The 17,332-nt window shown below is 45.9% G+C and overlaps 1 protein-coding gene across 4 annotated transcripts in view; it reads right to left on the bottom strand.

Annotated features, from left to right (window-relative positions):
- Nucleotides 1–7,487, bottom strand: part of MOGAT1 (monoacylglycerol O-acyltransferase 1) — a 114,087-nt gene extending 106,600 nt beyond the window's left edge. Inside the window, exons 1-2 of one of the 4 annotated variants that reach the window (XR_008891100.1) lie at nucleotides 7,401–7,469; nucleotides 135–250 (exon numbers count right to left, since the gene is read on the bottom strand). Coding sequence is in view for 3 of the 4 variants with exons in the window: in XM_056564908.1 (XP_056420883.1) it covers nucleotides 135–250; nucleotides 7,401–7,468 (184 nt within the window). In the remaining variant the exon portion in view is untranslated. Of the gene's footprint in view, nucleotides 1–134; nucleotides 251–4,908; nucleotides 5,017–7,400 lie in introns of those variants that run through there. The other 3 variants (XM_056564908.1, XM_056564909.1, XM_056564912.1) reach the window with 3 other exon arrangements.
- Between the last annotated feature and the right edge of the window lie 9,845 nt (nucleotides 7,488–17,332).

Raw genomic sequence — 17,332 nt, 5'->3', positions numbered from 1 at the left:
GTTACTAAGAAACAACCGCTCAACTAAGAATTGATTGGTCAGGAGGTTGTCAGGGTCATTTGTATAGCAGACCAGCTTGTATTTGTTAGGTCACCTTATAGACCTAATGAAAGCGTATGTGCTAATGGACCTACCCAGCAGTAAAAAAGAGAAAACCCACTGCAAAACAGCTACTGTTTGTAACCGTCTGACCAATGGGATGTTCAAAGGTGCAAACTCCACTTTCATCCTGAATGGGCGAAGGTTTTCTCTGCAAAAGAAATACAAATAAAAGACTATACTTTCAGATTATTAAAATGTAAAAAAATAAATAAATAAATAAATAAAGTTAGGCTAGCAAACATTTGTAACTTTTTTTGTTTATACCAGAAAACTGGTATTCACGCATTGATAAAATTTCCCAATTGTATACACAGAATGTGCAAATTTAGGCTCCTTTACACAAAACAGCAGGAAATAAAATAGTAAAAAAGATGCTTGATTTAGCATTTAGTGACTATGAAGCCAATGTTAAAGAGTAACTAACAGCAGGGTTCACCCTACTTTCCTGACTATACACGTAGATAGTGCAGATGACCCTGTTTCTAATGCTTTTTACTTTGTTTTGCCTCCTGAAATCCTCATTACTACAGCACTGCTGTGTGCAAATGAGGTGGGGAGCTGGCTTGCCAAGCTCCCTTGCCTCCTCTAAACGCAGCGCTATGATGAATATTCTAATTTCTTCACTCATGTCCTAGTGACGCGAGAGCCTACATGGGTGCGGCACCCCCACCGCACAAGAGCAGAGCACTCATGTGCCCGCAGGCTTTCACGTCACTAGAAGTTGAGAGTTAAGAAATTAGAATATTCATCAGATGTTTGGACATTGCGCTGCATATAGAGGAGGCAGGGAAGCTCAGCTCCAAGCCTCCACTGTGCACAGCAGCGCTGTAGCAATAAGGATATTGGGAGGTATAACCCAGTGAATTGGGTTTCGTGCGGTGGAACAGCCTGTCAGTTTCCCCTCTTAAAATTCTGTGTGAAATAGTTGCTGATTCCAGGCATAGTGGAGCCACTAAAAATATTCTGTAGTGTGCATGTCCCTTAGTATTTATTGTACATTACAGTTTTTGTGCCAGATGGAATAACCCAACGTGAGTAGGAACTTAGTGACAGTAAGGCCAGGTTCACACTGAGGAATTTCAGTGAACACTGTAGAGTTCTCAAGGCGGACTTTCCACCCGGAAAATCTGCTCAAAAAATTCCTCCAGAACAATGAACTTATTCAATGTTCTGGCGTATTTTCACTACGAAGACATTGCCGATTATGGGGATGGCAATGTCTGCGAGATCCTAGAGCAGACTAGGAACCCGTACTGAGGATTTAAAAGGGGTTCTCCAGTGCTTACACATCTTTTCCCCTATCCAAAGGATAGGGGATAAGATGCCTGATCGCGGGAGTCCCGCCGCTGGGGACCCCCGGGATCATGCACGCGGCACCCCGTTTGTAGTCAGTCCCCCGAGCGTGTTCGCTCCGGGACTGATTACAGGTGACCACGCTCCCGGGACTGATTACAAACGGGGTGCCGCGTGCATGATCCCGGGGGTCCCCAGCGGCGGGACTCCCGCGATCAGGCATCTTATCCCCTATCCTTTGGATAGGGGATAAGATGTCTAAGCACCGGAGTACCCCTTTAAAATAGCCTGCCTCTGGGAGGCTCAACCACCGGCGCCACAGCTGATTGGCCCAGTGCCTGCACTTTCTCATTGGCCAGGCCGGCCACACCACTCAGTGACAAGCGGCCCTGAAACACAGAAATGCCATCACCACACTGAGCAATGCCACATCCAGAGCGAGCATCCAGCAGTGTCTGTTGCGCTTTAACCTGTTTCAGTCACAAATTCCAATTCCCTTCAGGGTCGGAGACCCATCCGGGACTAAGACCCCCAACTAGGGTCACCCTTTTAAAACTTCACTTTTATTTATTATATTAAAATTAAACCAAATTATAGTGCAAAAATAATACAAAAAAAGTAGTGTGTTTTAAAAGCACAATATATAGGATTGGTCCAATAATGGTTCCACTAATTAAATTTTCACTCTGGCTTCTATGTTAGGGACTCTTTATTCCATTATTCTGGGTCCTAAGACTCCAATTTTAACGGTCCACATCACATATAGCTTCCTCTATTTTATCTACCAATTCCTAATATTGCTAGTTAAAATTAGTTACTCCCTAGCATCCCCCCCGACGTTTCGCTGGAGAGACCCAGCTTTATCAAGGTATAGGTATAGGTAGGTATAAAGCTATGAAAAATGTTTAATCTTTCCAGTACTTATTAGGGTCTGTATGCTACAGAGGAAATGGTTTTCTTTTTGGAACACAGAGCTCTCTGCTGACATCATGACCACAGTGCTCTCTGCTCTCACCTCTGTCCATTTTAGGAACTGTCCAGAGCAGCATCTGTTTGCTATGGGGATTTTCTCCTACTATTGGACAGTTCTTAAAATGGACAGAGATGTCAACAGAGAGCACTGTGGTCATAATGTCAGCAGAGAGCTCTGTGTTCCAAAAGGAAAACCATTTCCTCTGTAGTATACAGACCCTAAAAAGTACTGGAAAGATTAAGATTTTTTAATAGAAGTAATTTACAAATCTGTTTAACTTTCTGGCACCAGTTGATAAAAAAAAAAAAAAAAAAAAAAAAGGTTTCCACAGGAGTACCCCTTTAAGCAAAACTACAACTCCCAGCATGCCCTGACAGTGAAAGGCTGTACGGACATGCTGGCTGTTGCAGTTTTGCAAAAGTTGTAGGCACCTTGATTGGGAAACACTAAAGTAGAAAAAAAAATGAAAAATGATCTGCAGTTTAGCATGTGGATTTCAGACAGCAATGAAAAAGAGGTTTCTATGACAACAGATTTTTTTTTCACTGTCAACCATCTAGGTTTTAGAAGTTGCATTTTTTCCCCCCATTATGTATCTAAAATGAAGTAACGTTGTCATAGGTTTTGTTTAGATTTGTGTTTCCATTGTAACAAACAACAGATGCACTGTTTAGTGCAGTGGTTCTCAACCTTTTTCACAACTGTACCCCCAAAGGGTGAAAGTATGTCCGCAGGTACCCCTCGTGCGTAAAATTTGTGCAGAGGGGGTACCCACTGATAAGTCATAAAATTACTTATGTTCATAATGGCGTGTGCATACCTTTTATACTAATGCGATATTTAATCCCCCTGTGCCATTATACCCCCCCTCCCTCTGATCCCCTTTTGCCATTATCCCTCCCCCTCCATCTTAATGCCCTTGTGCCATTTTTTATCTCCCCCCGCCATCTCCCCGGGCTAATATATACATACAATAACATCCCTCCCTCCCATACTCATTTTATTTTATTTTTTAAACATTACCTGGCCTGTTTGGGTAAACAGTGCATCCCATCCCCAGAGTCCCTTTTGGCGGGCCGCACAGATGGGTGACATCTAGAGATGAGGGAAGTTACAGTAATTCGATTCTGCCTGAACATCATGGCTCGGTGGTTGCTGATAGAGATGAGGGAAGTTACAGTAAATTCGATTCGTCACGAACTTCTCGGCTCGGCAGTTGATGACTTTTCCTGCACTCTTTCCTAGGAATGTATCCACCTTTTCCAGCCCACCGGAGCACCTGAAGGCTGAATTTACGCAGGATAAGTCATCAACTGCCGAGCCGAGAAGTTCGTGACGAATCAAATTTACTGTAAGTTCGCTCATCTCTAGTTGCTGACTTTAGCCTGCACAAATGAGTTCAGCTTTCAGGTGCTCTGGTGGGCTGAAAAAGGTGGGTACAGTCCTAGGGAGAGTCTCCAGACCACCGGAGCCGAACTAATTTATGCAGGCTAAAGTCAGCAACCGTCGAGCCGTGAGGTTCGTGCAGAATTGAAGTACTGTAACTTTGCTCATCTCTAGTGACAACCTCCTGCAATGTGCGGCACCTCCGCGCAACGTCAGGGTACGTCACATGTCTGCCTGGCAACCATAAAGTAGCCGCAGACGCTGTACTTTACAGAGAGCTGCCACGGCCATTCCCAGCTCTGCTCTGACAAATATTGGCCAACGCATGGCCGGTATTTGTCAGCACATCGGCGTACCCCTAGGGGTACGTGTACCACTGGTTGAGATCCCCTGGTTTAGTGTGATCCATACTTACTGCTACTACATGTAGTGCTGGGCGTTATACCGGTTCATACCGAATACTGAAAATATTTTTCCTGCACAATATGAATTTTTCCCATACTGCAATACCGGTTGGGCCCCTCCCCTCCCCCCCTCAAATGATACACATTTTTGGTCATACCGCCCAGCTCTAACTAACTAACTACATGTATAAAGATTCAATGGAAGGGATTAGTTTTAAACTAAACAGCTGGACTCCTAATTGACACATGTAGAAGCAAAGTAGTAAATTAGAGCTTAGGCTGGATACAATTGGATAATAAATACTACATTATTAATTGGTAATACTGTAATACATTTTTATTTATTATTATTATTACTAAAGTTATTTTCAGAATATTATATCCACAGAATGGTGAAAAGTATCTGATCGGAGGGTGTCTAATAGCTAGACCCCCTCACTTTAGATTCACTTGAAAATAAAGAGAATATAAGTCACAACCAGTGGTGGTACACCAGATCTGCAATAAATCAACCGCCTCAAGAATTAACAGAAAACTGACCTTTTCTAGACAGTAAGTTGTGGCAGGATAGATATTTGACATAATGCAGACACCTCAATGTGAAAAACAACAACTACTTTTAGGAAGATGGTAGTCAGAGCAATAAGGGCCCTTTAGAAGTCAGTAACATGCAGTACAGCAATCTACAGATATCACATAAGAAAGTGAAGAGAGTGCAGGGAGTCCTTGCAGCACATGGCATTCACTTACCTCCTCACAAGAAGTGTCTGCCCTGTACTAGGGACTGGGGACTGGGAGAGCTTGCTGCACTTCCTTGCATGGGTGGGATATACTTTCCCTAGTACTAGTGAGGCTTGTTCTGTGGAGCACTAGACACTGGGGGTGGTGCTGGGAGCCTGACACCCAGCTGATGCATATCTTAACCCCTCCCGCACAAGCCAGCTAGGGGTGTTGCACCATCTGGTTACTCAGTGTAGTGAAAAAATGTAAAACATATGTATATGCAATATATATATATATATATACACACGTACACACACACACACACACACACAGTAGAATCTCCCAACAGCGGACACTCAAGGGAAAAAAAAACTGTCTGCTATTGAGAGATGTCCCCTATTTTGGGAAAAAAGGCTAAAAAATCTTTCTAAATGACCAGATTCTGTACTGTACTCACTCCAGAATGTAATTACCTATAAAACATGATAAAAAGCAATATTACAGTGGAATCTCCCAGTGCTGTTTAATCACCTTTTATCACCCCCTCTTAATGCCTCCAATGCTACTTCATTCCTCCCCCCTTGAACCCCCTGTACTGGAGCCCGCGGGATCCAACCCAAAACATACGGGCAGTCAGGCGCTATGCCTGTGGGTCCCGTAAATCCCGCAGCAGCCTCAGTGACTAAGTCTCACCCTCCGCCTAGGCTGCTTTCACACTGTAAAGTTGCTCCATTTTAAAGACCTGTTATAATGCCCCGTTAGGAAAACCCTTAAAAACGGACATTATAAAATCCCATACGGCCGTTACAAAATCCCATTCAAGTCTATGGTATTTTGTGATTATCCGTTATCACCCGTTATGAATAACGGACGTTATTTGTGACGGGAGAAAAATTTGTGCATGTAACGTCTTTTCTCCCGTCACAAATAACATCCGTTATTCATAACGGTTATAACAGGTGATAACGGCTAATCCCAAAATCCCATAGACTTCAATGGGATTTTGTGACGGCCGTATGTGCAGACTGAAGACAAAGCAGGGTATGTGCAGACTGAAGACAGAGCATTGCACCCTAGTGTCTTCTACAGATTCTACAATGTTCTGCAGTCTGCACATACCCTCCCATGTGTAAAGCAGTGTGTGTGTACATTCCTATACACTACAGGTGGAGGTATGGGCAGAGCATTGCGCCCTTATCTGAAGTACAGACTCTCTGTACTACAGACAAGGATGCAATGCTCTGCCCAAACCTAACCTGTATAGAAATGTACACACACACACACACACACACACACACACACACATACACACTGCTATACACATGGAGGTATGTACAGACTGCAGAGCATTGCACCCTAGGGTATTCAACAGACCCTAAGGTGCAATGGTCTACAGTCTGCACATACCCTATGGGAGCTCCCCATGGGAGCTATAACTAAAAGTAAAAAGTGTAAAAAAATTTTTACCCCTTCCCTAATAAAAACTTGAATCCCACCCCCGCCATTCCCATTTTTTAACAAAAATAATGTACAAAAAAAACACAAATACATATGTGGTATCGCTATTAAAAAATAATGTTAAAGGGTTAGTCCAGTGCTGAAACACGTATCCCCTATCCTAAGGATAGGGGATAAGTTTCAGATCACAGGGGTCCGACCGCTGGGGCCCCCTGCGATCTCCTGTACGGGGCCCCGGCTCGCTAGCCAGATAGCGGGTGTTGACCACCGCACGAAGCGGCAGCTGACACGCCCCCTCAATACATTGCTATGGCAGAGCCAGAGATTGCTGAAGGCAGTGCTCTGGCTCTGCCATAGAGTTGTATTGAGGGGGCGTGTCAACAAGCGTGTGCGTTGGTCAACACACCCCTTCCCGCGGGCTGCCAGGGCCCTGTACAGGAGATCGCGGGGGGCCCCAGCGGTCGGACCCCCGTGATCTGAAACCTATCTCCTATCCTTAGGAAAGGGGATATGTTTTTCAGCACTGGATATCTCCTTTAATTCAATTGCACGGTCGATGGCGTACACATAAAAAAAAAGTCCAAAATTGAGCATTTTTGGTCACTTCATGTGCCATAAAAAAAATTATAAAAAGTCCCATTAAAGCAAACATTGTACCTTTAAAAACTGAAGACCATGGAGCAAAAAATGAGCCCTCATACATCCCACTATACGGAAAAATAAAAAAGTTATAGGGGTCAGAAGAGGACCATTTTAAGCATACTAATTTTAGTGCATGTAGTTATAATTTTTTTAAAGTAGTAAAATAAAATAAAACCTATATAAATAAAATAAAACCTATATAAATGCACTACACACACTGCTATACATCGGGAGTATGTGCAGAGCATTGCACCTTAGTGTGACCCTCCAGATGTTGCAAAACTACAACTCCCAGCATGCCCAGACAGCCTTTGACTGTCTGGGCATGCTGGGAGTTGCAGTTTGGCCTTCCTAGTGGTTGTCACAGTAAAGATCGTTTTACTTTCACTTTCAATTCCCCCCCACCGTCGATTCCCTACCTGATCCAGCAGGCTCCAGCGAAGATCCCGGGTCCCCAGGCATCTTCTCCTGCAGGTACGGCCTCCATCTTCTTCCCAGATCCCCTCGACATCCAGGGGCGGGCAGAACGGGGGGTTGCCATGGCAACCCCCTGTCCTGCGCTGCCATTGGTCAGAACTCCGTTTTGACTAATGGCAGGGGATAGGAGGATATCGCAGCTCTGCGACCTCACTCCTATCCCTTAGGCTGATCGGGGCTGTTGCTGACAACTCTGATCAGCCCTATTTTCCGGGTGATCGGGTCACCAGAGACCCGACCAGCCCGGAATTGGAGAAAATCGCATGTCTGAATTGACATGCGATTTTCTCTGATCGCCGACATGGGGGGTCTCAGGACCCCCCTGGGCGATGTGCCGGGGTGCCTGCTGAATGATTTCAGCAGGCATCCGGCTCCGGTCCCCAACCGGCTAGCGGTGGGGACCGGATTTCTCACGTCCTGTGTCCTGAAGAGGTTAAAGACTGTTTTCTGTTTGCCATGTGTGAATACAAAAACACTGAACTTTGATTTGAAAAGTATTGTTTCCTTCCCACTATACTGCAACCGCACCTATCTGCAAGAGCGAGTCATCACAATATATATATATATATATATATATATATATATATATATATATATATACATACATACATACACACTGCTCAAAAAAATAAAGGGAACATTTAAACAACACAATGTAACTCCAAGTCTATCACACTTCTGTGAAATCACACTGTCCACTCAGGGAGCAACACTGATTGACAATCAATTTCACATGCTGTTGTGCAAATGGAACAGACAACACGTGGAAATTATAGGTAATTAGCAAGACACCCCCAATAAAGGAGTGGTTCTGCAGGTGGTGACCACAGACCACTTCTCAGTTCCTATGCTGGCGGTGCTTTCACTCCTGAAGCAGGAGACAGAGTCTGCAACCCACACAAGTGGCTCAGGTAGTGTAGCTCATCCAGGATGGCACATCAATGCAAGCTGTGGCAAGAAGGTTTGCTGTGTCTGTCAGTATAGTGTCCAGAGCATGGAGGCGCTACCAGGAGAGAGGCCAGTACATCAGGAGACGTGGAGGAGGCCGTAGGCGGGCAACAACCCAGCAGAGGACCGCTACCTCCACCTTTGTGCAAGGGGGAGCCGGAGGAGCACTGCCAGAGCCCTGCAAAATGACCTCCAGCAGGCCACAAATGTGCATGTGTCCACTAAAATGGTCAGAAACAGACTCCATGAGGTTGGTATGAGGGCCCGACATCCACAGGTGGGGGTTGTGCTTACAGCCCAACACCGTGCAGGATATTTGGCATTTGCCAGAGAACATCTTCACAAATGAAAGCAGGTTCACACTGAGCACATGTGATAGATTCTGGAGACCTCGTGGAGAACATTCTGCTGCCTGCAACATCCTCCAGCATGACCGGTTGGGCGGTGGGTCAGTAATGGTGTGGGGTGGCATTTCTTTGGGAGGCCGCACAGCCCTCCATGTGCTTGCCAGAGGTAGCCTGACTGCCATTAGGTACCAAGATGAGATCCTCAGACCCCTTGTGAGACCATATGCTGGTGCGGTGTGCCCTGGGTTCCTCCTAATGCAAGACAATGCTAGACCTCATGTGGCTGGAGTATGTCAGCAGTTTCTGCAAGAGGAAGGCATTGATGCTATGGACTGGCCCGCCCGTTCCCCAGACCTGAATCCAATTGAGCACATCTTGGGCATCATGTCTCGCTCCATCCACCAACACCACCACTTTGCGCCACAGACTGTCCAGGAGTTGGCGGATGCTTTAGTCCAGGTCTGTGAGGACATCCCTCAGGAAACTATCCGCCACCTCATCAGGAGCATGCCCAGACATTGTAGGGAGGTCATACGGGCACGTGGAGACCAAACACACTATTGAGCCTCATTGTGACTTGTTTTAAGGACATTACATCAAAGTTGGATCAGCCTGTAGTGTGGTTTCCCACTTTGATTTTGAGTGTGACTCCATATCCAGACCCCCATGGGTCAGCACATTCAACTATGTAAAGACGAAAGTATTTCATACAATTAGTTCATTCATTCATTCAGATCTAGGATGTGTTATCTTAGTGTTCCCTTTATTTTTTTTTTTTGAGCATCTTTATTGCATTAGAGCATAAGGTGCAACGTTTTGGCTGACAAGCCTTTTTCAAGCATGCTTGAAAAAGGCTTGTCAGCCAAAACGTTGCACCTTATGCTCTAATGCAATAAACATTTTTAACCTGCATCTAACCCGGACCCAGTGACTGGTGCTGTTTCCTTGAAGGGATGACTGTTTGTATATCCAGCCTGGCAAGCTGGGGGATACCTGCACCGCACTGATGGCCTTCCTGTGCTGAAACTTTTCACACACACACACACACATTATATATACACATATATATATATATATATATATATATATATATAGTGATGACTCTCTCTTGCAGGTGATGTTGCAGTATAGAGGCAAGGAGACAGTGCTTTTCAAATCAAAGTTTATGGTTTTATTCAAACTAAGCACACGGCAAACAGTCTTTAAATGCAGAACAAAAGGAAATGTAACAAAAGTCCACCTATAATTCCTAGGTGTTTGTTCACACCTGAGTTCATGCCGTGCAGCATCAAGCAGGACTTTTCCAGGCGTCCAACTAGGCTGTTCAGCAGCTTCCACTCTTGGAGCAACCACTGGGAAGAACACCACACACAGCTTTCTCTGGCACTGTGAGCTGCAAAAAGCAAATCCACCTCAGCTGGTGAGGCAGCCTAGCTTTAAGGCCAACAAAAGCCGGCCTGGATTGTTGGGAATGACCCCCACCCTACACTTGATCATTCCCAGCAAAAGCCGTCCCGGATTGGCCTTCCAGCCATACTACTGCCATAGTGTCAGTCTGCATCGCAGCACAGACACTGAATAATACCGGCTCTTACTTCACCAAAGCCAGGAACCTTGTTGATACATATCACCCATCAACCACCATGCCTTTTACCTTCTCACATACCCCCCCCCCCCTTTGTTAAAGCCCGAGGGGGTGAAGAGTGGGGGTGAACAGTGGACTCGTGACAGGGCATCGGCGTTGCTTAGCAACCAACCAGCCCTGTGTTCAACCGTGAACTTAAAGATTTGTAAGGAAAAAAACATCGGGTGCCCCTGGCATTTTTGTCCTTAGCCTGGCACACCCACTTGAGAGGGGAATGATCCGTCATGAGATGAAACTTCCTCACCAACAAATAATAGCGGGGAGACTAGACTGATCACTTAATGGCCAGGTACTCTCTCTCCACTATACTATACCGGCCAGGGTAAGTATACGGCTGAGAAAGACAACAGGATACTCCTCCCCGTTGATTTCCTGTGAAAGTACAGCACCGAGACCTACCTCAGAGGCATCCGACTGTACTACAAACTCCTTTTTGAAGTCAGGTGTCACCAAAACCAGAGACCCACATAGGGCCGACTTCAAAGTGGAGAAAGCCTGCTCTGCCTGTTCATTCCAACGCAACATTACCGTCCCATCAGGAGGTCTGTTAAGGGTGCAGCAATTGTAGCAAAGTGGGGGATAAACCTAATAAAGTAACCCACCATCCCCAGGAATGACTTCACTTGTCGCGTAGTGACAGGTCGTGGCCAATTCCGAATGTCCTCTACTTTGTTTACCTGGGGTTTGACAACTCCATGCCCAATGACATAACCCAGGTATTTGGTCTCTTCTAACCCAAATGCTCATTTTTTTGCTTAGCAGTTAAGCTAGCTTTCCTGAGGGAGTCTACAACGGCCTGCACTTTTGGTAGGTGACTTTCCCAGTTTGTACTGTGAATGATGATATCGTCCAGATAGGCTGGAGTACAATATCCATTAGCCTTTAGAATGTAGCGGGAGTGCCATGTAGACCAAAGGGTAACACCTTGTATTGAAATGGTTTTCTCTTTGGCAGCCTCCATCAAGGGTACCTGCCAGTACCCTTTTGTGAGTTCCAAAACAGAAAAGTACCGGGCTTGACCCAGCTTCTCAATAAGCTCATCAACTCGGGCATCAAACTTGGAAACCTCATTCAGTTTCCGGAAATCGTTACAGAATCATAATGTACCGTCTGGTTTGGGTGTTAAGACTATCGGACTGGCCCACTCACTTTTCGATTCTTCGATGACATCTAACTTTAACATTTGTTGCACTTCTTCCGAAATGGCTTGTCGCTGTGATTCAGGTACCCGGTACGGTTTCAACAGTACCTTTACCTGGGGCTCAGTGACAATGTCATGGCGGATGACAGAAGTGCGTTCAGGGAGGTCCGAGAATACATCGGTGTTCCTGCTGATGAACTTCCTGGCCTCCTGAGTCTGTGCAGAGGAAAGGCTGTCAGCAATCCTTACTGTGGCAACTGCTTCCCTTGCACCAGACTGAGGGAAGGGGAACTCCACCCCTAACAAACCTGGCCGGGGGCTGTCACCCACACTAGTTTCCCTATCTCTCCAGGGTTTCAACAAGTTTACATGGTACACTTGCTCTGGCTTCCTTCACCTGGGCTGGTGTACCCTGTACGTCACCTCCCCTACTTTTTCGATCACTTCGTAGGGACCTTGCCACCTAGCCAGAAATTTACTGTCGACCGTTGGTACCAGAACCCGATCTCCTGGGTTAAAATTCCAGACCTGAGCCTAGCAATTATAGACTCTGCTGTGGGCTAGCTGAGCTGCTGCCTCCATATGTTCCCTAACCAAGGGCAACACTGTTTCCATCCGTTCCTGCAACTGAGTGACATACTCTACTACACTTTTGTGCGGCGTGGGCTGTGGTTCCCACGCCTCTTTGGCTATGTCTAACAGACCACATGGATGTCTGCCGTACAGCAGTTCAAAGGGCGAGAACCCAGTAGAGGCCTGGGCACTACTCGCACTGCTAACATAAGATAGGGCAGCAAAAGATCCCAATTCTTTCCATCTCTAGCCACCACCTGCTTTAACATATTTTTTAATGTTTGGTTAAACCGTTCTACCAGGCCGTCTGTTTGCGGGTGATACACGGAGGTCCGTAGCTGTTTTACATGCAGTAACTTACTGAGCTCTTTCATTACTTTTGACATAAATGGGGTGCCTTGGTCAGTCAACACCTCTTTGGGTAAGCCCACTCGGTATGTCGCAAAGGTAGCGCCTCGGGATACCGAGTCGCATAGTCCAGGACTACCAAGATGTGTTGGTGCCCCCTAGCGGGTTTCGGCAACGGGCTTACCAGATCCATAGCGATCCGTTCAAATGGGACCTCAATAATCGGGAGGGGGACCAGGGGACTACGGTATGGTGGCTGAGGGCTAGTTATTTGACAGGTTGGACAAGATTCCGCAATACCTCTGGACCTCTTTATACACACTGGGCCAGTAAAAATGCTGCAAAATTCGGTCCTGCGTCTTCTGCTGGCCCAGATGCCCCCCTAGAACATGTTGATGGGCTAACTTTAACACCAATCTCCGATGTGCTTTATGCACCACCAACTGTTCCACAATCTCACGTTGAGGTCTGCCAACTTGGGACCTGACGGCAGTTCCTCCACATCTCCCACCATTACATGCAGTGGAGACGATTCCGTTTCTTCCACTGTAGAAGTGGTCACCCCAACCGTGATTGCTTCTGACTCAGGATCCCAGGGTTCCAGGGTCACTGCTGGGTAGGGCCAGTCTATTGGGGACACCCCTGCCTCGCTGGTCTGGGGAACTCTTATCTGGGGCCACAAAGACACAAATCCTGGAAAGTCCCTCCCAATAATTAGTTTGTGGGGAAGCTTTGTAGCCACGGCAATCTCATGAGTCCATCGGCTTTTTGGGGTTGTCACGGTCACCAGGGCAGTGGGGTAGTCTCTTAAGTCCCCGTGGATACACAATACCCCTACCTGTCGTCCCGTGTAGTCCATGCGCGGCACCAGATTAGACATCACCATGGTCACCATACTCCCCGAGTCCAACAATTCCTCCACAAAATGCCCTCCCAGCTCCACCGGGTGGAAGTGACCCGAGTCTCCTGCCCTGGGGATACCCGCGGCACACAGTCTCTGGGCATACAGGGACGGGCAGAGTGCATAGTTTGTGTCCATGGGCTCTTCCCGCTGGGGACAGTTGGCTCTAACATGTCCCGGCTGCTGACACTCCAACACAGCAATGGGGCGGGGCCCTTGGGAACCACCTCCTGGGGACTTTTAGGGTTTTCTAGCCACCTGGGCAAGGGTGGGGACCTCCTGGGTTTAACTGCCCCCTCCTGCAGCTTGATGGTGGCCTTGTACTTCTCCACGAAGTCTACCATATCCAACGCAGTGCTTGGGGACACCTGGCCAATCCAGCTCTGGAGGGTGTAAGGCAGAGCCCTCCAGACTATATCGGCCAGGAATTGGTCCAGTATGGCAGTGGCACTCATGACCTCCGGCTACAACCACTTCAGCAGCCGCCGGAACAGGTCATATTGCGGCCGGGCAGGCTCAGCCGGCTTATACTCCCACTGCCTTACTTGCTGGGCCAGGACCCACACATTTACCCCTAGTCTTGCCAATATCTCACCCTTGACAGTGTCATAGTTAGCCATCTGGTCATCAGCTAAGTCAAAATATGCCTGCTGGGGCCCTGACGCCAGGAATGGAGCGATGACCTCAGTCCCGGGGTAACCTCTCCCTCACGGCCACTCTTTCAAAGACCGCCAGGTAGGTCTCAACGTCATCCGCTGCAGTCATCTTTGGCATGGCCATCTGAACAGCCTTCTGGGCATCAGGGTTGGTCCGGGTCGTCGCTGCGGCTTGGAGCGCCATCACCTGCTGTAGCAGTAGCTGGTTGGTCTCCTGCTGGTGCTTGTTGGCCTCTTGCTGTTGCCTGAAACTCCTGCTGTTGCTTGGTGGACTCCAGCTGGAGCCTGTTGGTCTCCTGCTGTTGCAAGTTGGCCTCCATGAGTGCATTTATAACCGCCTCTATTTTGGCCACACTGCTTGGCCTTGACTCTCTGGAGAAACACTGCTGCTGTACAGTCAGACACTTGTCGGCAGTATCGTTGACCCTAGCAACCACTCCAACAGATTATCCTAGGCTCAGTTCTTAGCAAACAAAGTGCTGCAACTCAAATGCTGACCTCACTGCGTTGCCCGCATCCTCCACCAAATGAGATGACTCACTCTTGCAGTTTCCCCCCAGATGTTTGCTAAAGGCCAGTAGTTAAAAATAAAACCTACTTAGTAGCCACATCTCCTGCCACTAGCTGTCACTTTAAAGTAGTATTCCCATAATACACATTAATGGTGTGGATTTTATGAATAGGTGAATGCAGGAACAAGCAGAGAAGAGCAGGGACTAGAAGGTGCTGTAATGGGAGTTGCTAGGAATCAGGGTAGGTGAGTATCACTTTTTTTTTTTTTTACTTGAATACAGCTTCAGGGTAAGTTTACACATAGCTAATCAGCTGCGGGTTTCCCGATGCTGAAATTCTAATGATTATGTTACTAATCATTGACTTCAATTCTGCAGAGTGATAGGTGCACGCATCAACCAACTGAGATCCTGAGCTGTGTATTGCAATAGATCCTAGTAGAGCACTGAGTTTCTTCTGGATCTTGTTATATCAGAATCTGTGTTATATTATTGTTGAGAAACAGAGACAGCGATTCACTGAGAGTTGATGATGTGACTGTGAAATGTCCCTGTTAAGATTTTTAACAGTGCCAACTTCTAGTACATATGCTGACAATAAAAATAAGGTTGTGTTTCTCTATTAAGGAGGAAAAAGTTAAATACTTTGCCTTTCCATCTTCCTAGCATTTCTGTTCAAAGAACAACAAAACACATTTCATGAAAATATTTCCCAAAACACTGCTAAGTCACCAATTCTGCCCGGTAACACTGCAAAACACCCCTTTTTGTAAATGAATGAATAAATCAATTAAAGAATAAATAAATAATTGAATGAATTTACTTGCACTTAATCTCCTTTGCAAGTCTGGTTCATGGAATAGTGTTTTCTATGTCCCAGTTGAGCCCTTTACATATTGGCTCTGATTTACTATTAGGTGCAATTGAAAAAGAGGGAACATACCCTCGAAACGTGTCTTGCATTTTCCTGTACTGGTTCCGTATATGAATAAAATACATGATACTTGTACCAGAACCTGACTCTGCATGTGAATCCACCAAGGCAGTGCCACCACAGAAGATTTTTTCTCCAATTTTTTATGCCTAACCCACTACCGACCCCTAAGAGGTAAACCGGTCATCTCTGCAGGCAGCAGCCGAGGATCCCACATCACTACCCCATGTTCCAAGAGGTGATATGCATGAAAACAAGTTTCACACAAGGTAAGCACAATTCCTACCTTAAGGGCATTTGGGACATTTAGCCCACAGAATTACGCGAGGAGCTGCCCTCTTTTTTTCACTTCCTTACCCTGATTTACTTTTGTAAAGGTTTTTTTGTTATTTTTTCTGTTGTGCAACATTTTTCAGTTGCGCAGACATCGTGCGACACCATTTTCCGATCAACCCGAAAAAAGGGCGTTTCCCGACAAATCTGACATCTTCACACTGATTTCTCAACTTTCCCAACCTGATTTTTCGGATTTGAAGCTTTTTTTCCCACTGCTCTAACCTGTTGCAAAATGACTAGGGTCACTTTGTGTAGGTTTGTAAAACCTAGAACAAGCCTTTTATTTCATTTTCTTTGTGGTGTGAGTGCAAAGTATACATGGCTGATTTTATTTTTAATGTAAAAAAAACTAGACACTTCAATATTTTTAATTTTTGTGTTTCATTATTATTTTTTTTGACTAATGATTAAGTCCAAAAAACAAACAAACCCTACTTCCACCACAATAAGATGTTTATCCGCCATAGTAAACCTTTTCTTTCTACCTTGAGAGTCCTCCTCAGGACCATCATCCTCATCAAACTCCTCAATTTCGTCAGTAACAACTTCCTCATTAGGAATTACTTCTGCCTGAGAAATCCCTGCTCCAGGTATGGTCTGGGTATCTGACATATGTACAGAGGAACAGGAGAGAACAGGTAGATTTTCAGTTTCTATTACAGGTCCGTCATCCGGAGGGAAATGTCAGTTAAAGAGTACCTATTAACAACTAAACTTTCCCTAATCCCCCTCCCCATCTGTCCCTGACTCTAACTATCTCTCTCCCTGTATTTATTTTAATGTTAAACCTGTAAATACCTTTATTATAACATCTTCGGTAGCTCAACAATTATGTTGATATTGCTGCGATGACAGGAAGTGGGCGGGGCCCGGAGGCGCAACGTCATCTGAGGACTTGCCGGGCGGCTTCCGCCCTTTTTCCTGTATGCTTTAAGCTGTATGTATGAATTATATTCAAATAAATTATGCATATATATATATATATATATATATATATATATATATATATAAAATATATATGGAAGAAAACTTGCATTCCTAATGAAATGCTTTTTGAAGACCTCGATCATATGTGGCAGACCCAGAGTACAACACAATAAATGATTCTTCTATCTTGCAGAGCTGCGCTCAATTGACTCTCAGCCAGCAGGCGCCGACTCTCCTTGTCAGCGGGAGGAGCCTGAAGATGCCGCTGGCCGGCAGAGTGAGGAGTGCGCCCTGCAGGGGTGTGCGCACAGCACTCGCTCCCGCCTGTCTGATTGACAGACGGGGAGCTGCGCTGAGTATGAGATTTCGGACTCACCAGGCCAGCGTGAGTCTGAAATCACTAAAAAAGGGACTCCTAGGGAGACCCCTAGTGGACAAAAGTTTAAACACAAAAAACACATAAAAGCATACTTTTTTTTTAATAAAACCCAATTAGAAAATGAATCTAGAGATATTAAACTATAAAATACAAAAAGTTTTTTTAATGAGAGGTACTCTTAAAGGAAGGCCTGAAAGGCCTCCGAAATTTGGTCTTTTCTACGTGAC

Source organism: Hyla sarda, chromosome 3 (assembly GCF_029499605.1).
Source record: "Hyla sarda isolate aHylSar1 chromosome 3, aHylSar1.hap1, whole genome shotgun sequence".
NCBI classification, from domain to species: Eukaryota; Metazoa; Chordata; class Amphibia; order Anura; family Hylidae; genus Hyla; species Hyla sarda.
The sequence above is the reverse complement of the archived record's forward strand: the minus strand, read 5'-3'. Positions and strand labels throughout refer to the sequence as shown.